The sequence below is a fragment of the Eucyclogobius newberryi genome, unplaced genomic scaffold (genome assembly GCF_026437365.1).
Source record: "Eucyclogobius newberryi isolate DKJ021-1_F unplaced genomic scaffold, fEucNew1.0.hap1 SCAF_3, whole genome shotgun sequence".
NCBI lineage: Eukaryota > Metazoa > Chordata > Actinopteri > Gobiiformes > Gobiidae > Eucyclogobius > Eucyclogobius newberryi.
This window is the reverse complement of record NW_027315945.1, coordinates 42,474,408-42,486,641: the sequence shown is the minus strand read 5'-3', so window position 1 is coordinate 42,486,641 and position 12,234 is coordinate 42,474,408. Positions and strand designations below refer to the sequence as shown.

General features: G+C 45.2%; 1 protein-coding gene across 1 annotated transcript in view; it reads left to right on the top strand.

Moving 5' to 3' along the window:
- The window catches only part of cmtm7 (CKLF-like MARVEL transmembrane domain containing 7), a 38,628-nt gene extending 30,902 nt beyond the window's left edge, over window positions 1–7,726 (top strand). The window contains exon 5 of the mRNA XM_072461356.1: window positions 7,384–7,726. Coding sequence (XP_072317457.1) covers window positions 7,384–7,397 — 14 coding nt within the window. The 3' untranslated portion in view covers window positions 7,398–7,726. The remainder of the gene's footprint in view (window positions 1–7,383) is intronic.
- Window positions 7,727–12,234: the final 4,508 nt, after the last annotated feature.

Here is a 12,234-nt window from a genome sequence, read left to right as displayed (position 1 = left end):
TGTACTTTGGTGCTAGGCCATGGAGAGACTTGTACACAAGCAGAGCTGCTTTAAAGTCTATTCTCTGAGCCACAGGAGCCAGTGCAGAGACCTGAGAACAGGACTAATGTGATCATACTTCCTGGTTCTGGTCAGGACCCGAGCAGCAGCGTTCTGGATGTACTGCAGCTGTTTAACAGCTCGTTTGGAGAGACCAGTGAGCAGGCCGTTACAGTAGTCTAATCTACTGGAGACAAACGCGTGGATAAGTCTCTCTAAATCTGGTTTTGACAGTATATTGTTGATTTTGGCAATGTTTTTTAGATGGTAAAAAGCTGCTGATGTTATTGATTTGACGTGGCTATTAAAGTTAAAGTCTGAGTCCATTATTACCCCCAGATTTCTAATTTGGTTTGTAGGTTTTAGAGCGAGACTCTGGAGGTGACCGCTAACACTTTCTCTTTGTTTCTGTGGGCCAAAAACGATTATTTCAGTCTTGTCTGAGTTCAGCTGGAGAAAGTTGTTTTGCATCCACAAACTGATCTGTTGGATGCAGTGACAGAGTGAATCTACTGGTCCATAGTCACCTGCCGATAGTGAAACATAGATCTGAGTGTCGTCTGCATAATTGTGATAGGACACATTTTCACTGCGTATCAACTGACCCAACGGCAGCATGTAGAGGTTGAACAGAAGGGGACCCAGGACTGACCCTTGGGGCACTCCACAGGTCAGGGTCATGTGGTCTGAGACAAAGCTACCAATTTCAACAAAGTACTTCCTGTCTTCCAGATAGGACCTTAACCAGTTTAGGGCGGGGCCAGTGATGCCCACCCAGTCCTCTAGTCTCTGTAAGAGGATCCCATGATCGACAGTGTCAAAAGCAGCACTCAGATCGAACAGAATTAAGACTGAGGCTTTGCCCGTGTCAGTGTTCAGGCGGATGTCAAGAGCAGTCTCAGTGCTGTGATGAGGTCTAAAACCTGACTGAAAAACATCAAATGAGTTGTTTATTAAGAGGAAATCTGTGAGCTGTTGGTAAACAACCTTTTCAAGGACTTTGCCCCAAAATGGCAAATTAGATATGGGCCGGTAATGACTCAGTACTGCGGCATCAAGACTGCTCTTCTTTAGGAGAGGCTTTATGACCGCAGTTTTCAAAGACATTGGGAATGTTCCAGATTGAAGCGACATGTTAACTATGTGAGTGAATGGTGCTAACAAACTGTTCAGCACAAACTTTAGAAATTTGGTGGGTAACACATCAAGGCAGCATGTAGATGAACTCAGACTGGTGATGATCTCATGGACAGTTTTGTCAGTTACTGGTGCAAAGTGAGTTAGCTCTAAGTGTCTTGGTGGTTTTAGGGTAATTTTTTGCATTGTGGGATTTATAGCATTTTTAATGCCCTGAACTTTGTCATTAAAGAATAATGCAAACTCATTACACTTGGATGTGGAAATGAGTTCTAACGGCAGCTGAACTGGAGGGTTTGTTAATCTGTTTACTGTGGCAAACAGGACACGCGAGTTGTTACTGCAGGTTCCAATTATTTCAGAAAAATATCTTTCCCTAGTTCTACATAAGATTAGGTTGTACATGTTCAGCTTTTCTTTGTAAATCTCTTTTTGAACCTGGAGCTTTGACTTGCGCCATTTCCGTTCGGCCCTGCGGCACTCCCTTTTCTGTGCCCTGACCGAATCATCATTTCTCCACGGCGCCTTCTGCTTATTTTTAACCATTTTAGCCTTTATAGGGGCGATGGTGTCCAGAACATTCAAAACACTAGATGTAACAGAGTTCAACAAATCATTTACATTAGAACATGAGACATTTTCAAAGTTTATCATTTCCATAAACAGTGCACCTGTGCCATCACTTATGTGTCTCCTCTGAACAACTGCAGGACCAACCGGAGGTTTGGGAGAAACAGACAGGTCAAAGAAGACACAGAAATGATCAGACAGAGCAACATTGATCACATTAACATTTGAAATATTTACCCCCTTTGTAATTATGAGATCTAGAGTGTGTCCTTTGCTGTGGGTGGGGCCTCTCACATGCTGAGTAAGACTGAAGGTTTCAAGGACAGCATCAAGCTGTTTAGCGTTTCTGTCACAAATATTATAAACATGCACATTGAAATCACCTGTAATGACCAAACCATCAAAGTCTGTGCATATGACTGAAAGCATCTCAGTAAAATCATCAATACAACGTTGGCAGTGCTGGGGAGGCTTGTATAAAACAATGAAGAGAATGGATGGAGACCGTTTTAGCTCCATTTTAAAGGATACATACTCAAATGATGAAAACACCCCAAAAGACAACCTGCGGGTAATTATTTCATCTCTAAAGACAGCACAGACTCCACCCCCTTTTTTGTTTTCTCGTGTTTCAGATTCAAACTTAAAGTTGGGTGGAGCAGATTCTATCAGAACTACATTTCCTGTGTTTTTGTCAAGCCATGTTTCAGTTAAAAACATAAAATCAAGATTATAAGAAGAAATAAAATTATTAATTAAGAGAGATTTGTTACATAAGGATCTGACATTTAGCACAGCAAGTTTCAGACTAGTTTCAGTGGGACTGGGCTTTATCTTTTCACAGGGAATATGAATCACATTTCTCAGATTGGGCCTGACTCGCATTTTGTTTTTCCATCTCTGTGATGATGTGACTACAGAAATAGCACTAGGGGGGGCTCTTTTTACATAGGGCCCCGGGTTGGTTTGATTTTTAATGTGACAATAAGTCCCGGCAACGCTGAGACCCAGTGCATCCTAGCTATGGGAGATACCAGGTGAGAGGCGAGGGGGGATGGGTGGTGGGGCTTTTGTTGGTGTAGTCGGTACTGACATAGCCCTTGCTATATTGGGCGTGAGTGGAGCCATCTTAATGCCTGATTTGATCAGACTTTCAAAATGGCTGGAAAGCCCATGGGTGAGAGTGGAGATGAGAAGGAGAATGATGAATCTTTAGTGGGAGTAGATGTTGCAGGGGGAACCCAGGGCTGGTGTGAAGGCAGGGGCGATGACAGGGATGTTGTTGGGCTTGTCACAGATGGGTCCAAGGCCTTTGAAGATTGTTCCTTTGCTGGAGGCGGTGGAGGTGAATGTGGAGCAGCTGGAGCTGAATCCTTTGCTGGTGGTGGTGGAGCAGCTGCTGATGAATCCTTTGGTGGAGGCTGAGGTTGTGGTGCTTTTGATGCTGAAACATTGGCTCGGTCTCTGGCTGATGGAGCAGGAATTCTTCTCTCATTCCTCTCTTCTCTAACTATCTGCTCAGGACCCTGTCCAGGCCCAGTCCAATGCCTCAGAGCGTGGAGCAGGTTCTCTGTCAGCACCCTCACTCCACCTCTGCATAGGTGGGGGCCATTTCTCTTAAACAGGTCCTCTCGTTTCCAGAATAGATAGAAGTTCTCAATGTAGTGTAGTCCTCTCGGGGAACACTCTTTGGACAGCCATGTGTTCAGCTGAAGAAGCCGGCTAAACTTGTTTATCCTCCTGTCGATGTTTGGAAGAGGTCCACTTATGAATGTTTTGATTTCCATTTTATCAAGCACGTCGAATAACTTCAAGAAGTCTTTTTTCAAAACTTCAGTCTGTTCCCGCCGCATGTCCACTGCACCCACGTGCACAATCAGCTGTTTAGCTCCTCCATGCTTAGCCATAATATTTGGAAGGAGTGACGTTAGCTCAGAAACAGTGGCGCTTGGAAAAGAATGTGTGTTTATCTTTTCATGCGTCACGTGACTTATCGCGCCGTCCCCAACTAAAACAATCTGCGTGACCTTGGCTCCTGGCACAGATCCTCCTCGCTGTATTTTGGCCACGTCATCTTTCCTTTTTTCATTTAATTCCATCTCTGAAAGTGGTAAAAATCTGTTGGTGAGCTGTATTTTAGGTGACTTCACGTTATCTTTGTATCGTTTAGGCTTTGCTCCAAGTTTGTTCCAAGAAACAGCCTGGTCTTTCTGGTTTTTAGACAGTTTTGGAAACGACACAGAGTCACTGCGGTTTAGGTTGAAAGTAGCAGTTTTTCTTGTAAAAAGTGTGCTCTTCTTACCGTCGGTTGACACAGGAATGGTATCGTGAAGAACTTTTTCAGATTCCAAAACAAATATCCGTGTTTTCAGCTCATTAATTTCTTGTTGATATTTCCGACAGCGTTCACAGTCTTTCTCCCTTCTTCTCCCGGACATGTCGCTGGCGTCAGATATGTCGTTAAAACTGGAAAAATGTTCTTAAAATCCTTGGTTTACTTGAAAAAGTCTAAAGCAAAAATGTTTGGAAGACAAAAACTGATTAAAAAGCAAAATAAATAAGGAAAGCAGCGATAGCAAGCGGAGCGAGCAAAAAAGCGTGTGCACTCTTCGGAAGCAGGATAATAATAATAATAATATACAGACATAACATCATATACAGTCATAATAACAGCATATACAGTCATAATAACAGCATATACAGTCATAATAACAGCATATACAGTCATAATAACAGCATATACAGTCATAATAACAGCATATACAGTCATAATAACAGCATATACAGTCATAACAGCATATACAGTCATAATAACAGCATATATAGTCATTATCACAGCATAGCAGACATATTCTCCCCAGTAACGCAGGGATCCCCCAGGGCTCAGTCCTCGGCCCCCTCCTCTTCATCTGCTACATCTTCCCCCTTGGTCACATCCTCCGCCAACTCAACCTGGACTTTCACTGCTACGCTGATGACACCCAGATATACCTCACCACCAAATCCACCCAAAACCCTCCCCTCAGCCAGATTGAAACCTGCATCTCTACAATAAAATCATGGCTCACGCTCAACTTCCTCAAACTGAACAGTGACAAAACAGAGCTCCTCCTCATTTGCACCAAATCCACTCTCAATAAAACTGGTCCCTTTTCACTCAGCATCGACACCTCGACCATCACCCCCTCTACCCTGGTACGCAATCTCGGTGTCATCATGGACCCCACCCTCTCCTTCACTCCCCATGTCAGCCACATTGTCAAGACCTCATACTTCCACCTCCGCCGCATCGCCAAAATCCGACACTGCCTCACCCTCCCCGCTGCTGAATCCCTCATCCATGCCTTCATCTCCTCCCGCCTTGACTACTGCAACTCCCTCCTCACTGGCATCTCCTCCCATTCCCTCCATAGACTCCAAATGGTCCAAAACTCCGCTGCCCGCCTCCTCACCCACACCCGCCTCCTCACCCACACCCGGTCCCGTGATCACATCACTCCCGTTCTCCGCTCTCTCCACTGGCTCCCCATCAAGCAGCGCATAAACTTTAAAATACTCCTCCTCACCTTCAAAGCTCTTCACCACCTTGCCCCCCCCTACCTGTCTGACCTCCTCATCCCCCACCGCCCCACCCGAGCTCTCCGATCCTCCTCCTCTCTCACCCTGACTGCACCAACATCCCGACTCAAAACTTTTGGCGACAGAGCATTCTCCCGAACAGCACCCCGACTCTGGAACTCCCTCCCCCAACCTGTCCGCCACTCTCCCTCACTCACAACATTCAAATCCCGCCTAAAAACATACCTCTTCACCCAAGCCTATGACCTCCCCTACCCCTAGCCTCCTCTACCCCATTGCCTACACTTCTACCCCCTGTTACATCCCCATCTTTTTCTCTCTACTTCTTCTGTCTTGTTCATTTTATCTGTATATTAATGTGTTCTGTACGTGTTGTCCCCCCTGTCTGTAAATACCCCCCCCTTTTTTTTATTATGTTCAGCGTCTTTGGGTCACTGAAAAGCGCTATATAAATAAAAGTTATTATTATTATTATTATTATAACAGCATATACAGTCATAATAACAGCATATGCACTCATAACAGCATATACAGTCATAATAACAGCATATACAGTCATAATAACAGCATATATGGTCATTATCACAGCATGTATAGTCATTATCACAGCATATACAGACATAACAGCATATACAGTCATAATAACAGCATATACAGTCATAACAGCATATACAGTCATAATAACAGCATATACAGTCATAACAGCATATACAGTCATAATAACAGCATATATGGTCATTATCACAGCATGTATAGTCATTATCACAGCATATACAGACATAACAGCATATACAGTCATAATAACAGCATATACAGTCATAACAGCATATACAGTCATAATAACAGCATATACAGTCATAACAGCATATACAGTCATAATAACAGCATATATAGTCATTATCACAGCATATACAGACATAACAGCATATACAGTCATAATAACAGCATATACAGTCATAATAACAGCATATACAGTCATAATAACAGCATATATGGTCATTATCACAGCATGTATAGTCATTATCACAGCATATACAGACATAACAGCATATACAGTCATAATAACAGCATATACAGTCATAACAGCATATACAGTCATAATAACAGCATATACAGTCATAACAGCATATACAGTCATAATAACAGCATATATGGTCATTATCACAGCATATATAGTCATTATCACAGCATATACAGACATAACAGCATATACAGTCATAATAACAGCATATACAGTCATAATAACAGCACATACAGTCATAACAGCACATACTGTCATAACAGCACCTACAGTCATAATAACAGCACATACAGTCATAACAGCACATACTGTCATAATAACAGCACATACAGTCATAACAGCACATACTGTCATAACAGCACCTACAGTCATAATAACAGCACATACAGTCATAACAGCACATACAGTCATAACAGCACATACAGTCATAATAACAGCATATACAGTCATAAATACAGTCATAATAACAGCATATGCAGTCATAATAACAGCACATACAGTCATAATAACAGCATAAACCGTCATAATAACAGCATATACAGTCATAATAACAGCATATACAGTCATAATAACAGCATATACAGTCATAATAACAGCATAAACAGTCATAATAACAGCATATACAGTCATAATAACAGCATATACAGTCATAATAACAGCATAAACAGTCATAATAACAGCATAAACAGTCATAATAACAGCATAAACAGTCATAATAACGGCATATACAGTCATAATAACGGCATATACAGTCATAATAACAGCATATACAGTAACCCTAATCCTTCCATTCTAACCTTAAGTACAAAGTGAGTGCAACAGCTCCTGACCTGAGAAAACAGGGCCCGCCTGTGGCTTTTACGAGCAGATTTAAGACGGCTGCTTTATACTTGTCTAGTAGTTTTTATTTCAACCCGTAGGATCTCATGACACTTTGTTCTTCTACACTTGGGTTTTTGAGTCCGTGTTATAAATGTGTTTCTTTATTCTTAGGGTTATAGACATGTCATGTGCTCTTCTTGTGCTCGTCTCTGCAGGAGCCACTGTCTGAACAGAAGAATGAAGAATGAGGAAGTTTCTGGGCGTATCCGGATACTGCACCTGCAGGTGTCAGCCAATCAGATCCAAGAGTCCAACACAATCGTGTCATAGCCACAGAGTTAGTCTAAAGTTTTACATTTGAGGTGCTGTTCATGTTCAAGTCACTGCAGACTACCCTTCCCATGGTGCACTGCTTCTGCTGTCAGGTGCTGCTCCAAACAGAGGGGGAGGGACCAATTCCCCATTTGGAGTAATTGAATAAATGTGCGTCGCTTATGCTAACCATTAGCCTGACTATATTTTCATTGATTTACTCTCCAGAAACATTTAAAAATGTCAGTTTTGGTCACCTCTGTGGGCGTGGCTTCAGGCGAGGAGCAGGTCTGCGGAAAGAATCCATAAGAAGTCTATTTTTCCCAGACACTGCAGCGTCTGGAGCAGTTTTCACATGAATCTGTGTAACATGTAACATGTAACATGCATCTGTGAGTAACAAACTCAAAAGTACATGCATCTGTGAGTAACAAACTCAAAAGTACACACCGTCTGGCATTAGATAAACTCCCGTAAATGTGTGTTTAACCCTTTCTATTCCGGCGTAAGAATCAGCTGGATTTCTGAAGTTAAAGTTTATTACAAATGTGTTGGGAAGTTAAAAACACTTTGTCTCTCACTTTCTTATTTCAGAATAAGGCTTAGGGTTTACAAACTTACAAACACACAAACTTCCTTCAGAATCCATGAAAAGTACATTATTGTTGTTCTTTATTAAAACATCTGAAAATATCTGAAACCGGAGAGTTTTTAAAAATATATATTTATTTTCTGTTTGTGTCTAAAGTTTTTCTGCATGTAAGCATCGTTAGCACCAGGCTAAAGGCTAAAGGCTACATGCTGAGTGCATGACACAGGGCTACAGTTAGCCGTTAGCATGCTAATCCACAAGTCACTAATCCAGACCCCGGCCAAATCCTGGTCTAGACACAAGTCTGGGCTCAGAAATGTCCGAAAAACACATTTTTCACAAAACAAGTCATTGGTGCCTTCTCACCTAGGCCTAGGGTTAGAGCTAGGGTTAGGGTTAAGGGTTAGGGTTAAGGTTAAGGTTAAGGTTTAGGGTTAGGGTTAGGGTTAAGGTTTAGGGTTAAGGGTTTAGGGTTAAGGGTTAGGGTTAATCCTCTAGACCTGGTTAGGGTTAAGGATAAGGGTTAAGGTTAAAGGTTAGGGCTAGGGTCAGGGTTAGGGTTAAGGGCTAGGGTCAGGGTTAGGGTTAACCCTCTAGACCTGGTTAGGGTTAAGGGTTAGCGTCAGGGTTAAGGTTTAGGGTTAAGGGCTAGGGTCAGGGTTAAGGTTTAGGGCTAGGGTCAGGGTTAAGGTTTAGGGTTAGGGCTAGGGTCAGGGTTAAGGTTTAGGGTTAGGGTTAGGGTTAGGGTTAAGGTTTAGGGCTAGAGTCAGGGTTAAGGGTTAAGGTTTAGGGTTAGGGTTAAGGTTTAGGGCTAGAGTCAGGGTTAAGGGTTAGGGTTAGGTTAGGGTTAGGTTAGGGTTAGGGTTAGGGTTAAGGTTTAGGGTTAGGGCTAGGGTCAGGGTTAAGGTTTAGGTTTAGGGTTAACCCTCTAGACCTGGTCCACACCCAGTTTAGAGCTTGTTTGACCAGAAGCACATTGGAACTGTTGAAGAAAACTAGGAATCAAACTTTATCCACAAATGTTCCTAGACCTGGTTTAGTCCTGGACAGGTTCTGGTTTGGACCTGGTTTAGTCCTGGTCCTTAGTCCTGGTTTAGTCCTGTTTTAGTCCTGGTTTAGTCCTGATTTAGACCTACAGTTCTTCTAAATAAAATGCCTTACTGTGGGTCAATGCCAAAAATGATGCTTTGTCGATTTTTACTGAAACTATTTTAAAATTTGGACAAAACCGAAAAAGTCAAACACTTTGTGGATGTTTCACATTTTATACATTTAATGATTTAATGGAATATATTCTGTTATTTCAGGGTCGTGACCTTTAGGGTTTGTGCCCAGAGACGTGTGCTAAGGGTTAGCTTCAAGTGATGTGTACCTGAGCTCACGTCACTGCTCCTCTTCTTCCTCTCCTCCTGCTTGTCCTCTTCCTCTCCTCCTGCTGGTCCTCTTCCTCTCCTCCTGCTGGTCCTCTTCCTCTCCTCCTGCTTGTCCTCTTCCTCTCCTCCTGCTTGTCCTCTTCCTCTCCTCCTGCTGGTGCTCTTCCTCTCCTCCTGCTTGTCCTCTTCCTCTCCTCCTGTTGGTCCTCTTCCTCTCCTCCTGCTTGTCCTCTTCCTCTCCTCCTGCTTGTCCTCTTCCTCTCCTCCTGCTGGTGCTCTTCCTCTCCTCCTGCTTGTCCTCTTCCTCTCCTCCTGCTGGTGCTCTTCCTCTCCTCCTGTTGGTCCTCTTCCTCTCCTCCTGCTTGTCCTCTTCCTCTCCTGCTGGTCCTCTTCCTCTCCTCCTGCTGGTCCTCTTCCTCTCCTCCTGCTGGTGCTCTTCCTCTCCTCCTGCTTGTCTTCTTCCTCTCCTGTTGGTCCTCTTCCTCTCCTCCTGCTTGTCCTCTTCCTTTCCTCCTGCTGGTCCTCTTCCTCTCCTCCTGCTTGTCCTCTTCCTCTCCTCCTGCTTGTCCTCTTCCTCTCCTCCTGCTTGTCCTCTTCCTCTCCTCCTGTTGGTCCTCTTCCTCTCCTCCTGCTTGTCCTCTTCCTCTCCTCCTGCTTGTCCTCTTCCTCTCCTCCTGCTGGTGCTCTTCCTCTCCTCCTGCTTGTCCTCTTCCTCTCCTCCTGCTGGTGCTCTTCCTCTCCTCCTGTTGGTCCTCTTCCTCTCCTCCTGCTTGTCCTCTTCCTCTCCTGCTGGTCCTCTTCCTCTCCTCCTGCTGGTCCTCTTCCTCTCCTCCTGCTTGTCCTCTTCCTCTCCTCCTGCTGGTGCTCTTCCTCTCCTCCTGTTGGTCCTCTTCCTCTCCTCCTGCTGGTCCTCTTCCTCTCCTTCTGTTGGTCCTCTTCCTCTCCTCCTGCTTGTCCTCTTCCTCTCCTCCTGTTGGTCCTCTTCCTCTCCTCCTGCTGGTCCTCTTCCTCGTCCTCTTCCTCTCCTCCTGCTGGTCCTCTTCCTCTCCTCCTGTTGGTCCTCTTCCTCTCCTCCTGCTTGTCCTCTTCCTCTCCTCCTGTTGGTCCTCTTCCTCTCCTCCTGCTTGTCCTCTTCCTCTCCTCCTGCTTGTCCTCTTCCTCTCCTCCTGCTGGTCCTCTTCCTCTCCTCCTGTTGGTCCTCTTCCTCTCCTCCTGCTTGTCCTCTTCCTCTCCTCCAGTTGGTCCTCTTCCTCTCCTCCTGTTGGTCCTCTTCCTCTCCTCCTGCTTGTCCTCTTCCTCTCCTCCTGCTTGTTCTCTTCCTCTCCTCCTGCTTGTTCTCTTCCTCTCCTCCTGCTGGTCTTCGTCCTCTCCTCCTGCTGGTCCTCCTCCTCCTCTGCTCCTCCTCTTCATCTCTGTCATTACTGGAAACAAAAAGTGGCACAAAAAACAGTGTTTTCTGTGTAGCACAAAACTAAAGCCTCAAAGTGGATTCACAGTGAGACTGAGCAGCATCTGGACATGTCCTCACTTGAGATGTCCTCACTGGAGATGTCCTCACTGGAGATGTCCTCACTGGACATGTCCTTACTGGAGATGTCCTCACTGGAGATGTCCTCACTGGAGATGTCCTCACTGGTGGAGATGTCCTCACTGGAGATGTCCTCACTGGAGATGTCCTCACTGGAGATGTCCTCACTGGAGATGTCCTCACTGGTGGAGATGTCCTCACTGGTGGAGATGTCCTCACTGGACATGTCCTCACTGGAGATGTCCTCACTAGACATCTCACTGGAGATGTCCTCACTGGAGATGTCCTCACTGGACATCTCCTCACTGGTGGAGATGTCCTCACTGGTGGAGATGTCCTCACTGGTGGAGATGTCCTCACTGGAGGAGATGTCCTCACTGGAGATGTCCTCACTGGACATGTCCTCACTGGTGGAGATGTCCTCACTGGACATGTCCTCTCTGGAGATGTCCTCACTGGTGGAGATGTCCTCACTGGACATGTCCTCACTGGAGATGTCCTCACTGGTGGACATGTCCTCACTGGAGATGTTCTCACTGGTGGTGATGTCCTCACTGGTGGTGATGTCCTCACTGGTGGAGATGTCCTCACTGGTGGACATGTCCTTACTGGAGATGTCCTCACTGGAGATGTTCTCACTGGAGATGTCCTTACTGGTGGACATGTCCTCACTGGAGATGTTCTCACTGGTGGAGATGTCCTCACTGGAGATGTCCTCACTGGAGATGTCCTCACTGGTGGACATGTCCTTACTGGAGATGTCCTCACTGGAGATGTTCTCACTGGTGGAGATGTCCTCACTGGAGATGTTCTCACTGGTGGAGATGTCCTCACTGGAGATGTCCTCACTGGTGTAGATGTCCTCACTGGTGGACCTGTCCTCACTGGAGATGTTCTCACTGGTGGTGATGTCCTCACTGGTGGAGATGTCCTCACTGGTGGACATGTCCTTACTGGAGATGTCCTCACTGGAGATGTTCTCACTGGAGATGTCCTCACTGGTGGACATGTCCTCACTGGAGATGTTCTCACTGGTGGAGATGTCCTCACTAGAGATGTCTTCACTGGAGATATCCTCACTGGTGGACATGTCCTTACTGGAGATGTCCTCACTGGAGATGTTCTCACTGGTGGAGATGTCCTCACTGGAGATGTTCTCACTGGTGGAGATGTCCTCACTGGAGATGTCCTCACTGGAGATGTTCTCACTGGTGGAGATGTCCTCACTGGAGATGTCCTCACTGGAGATGTCCTCACTGGT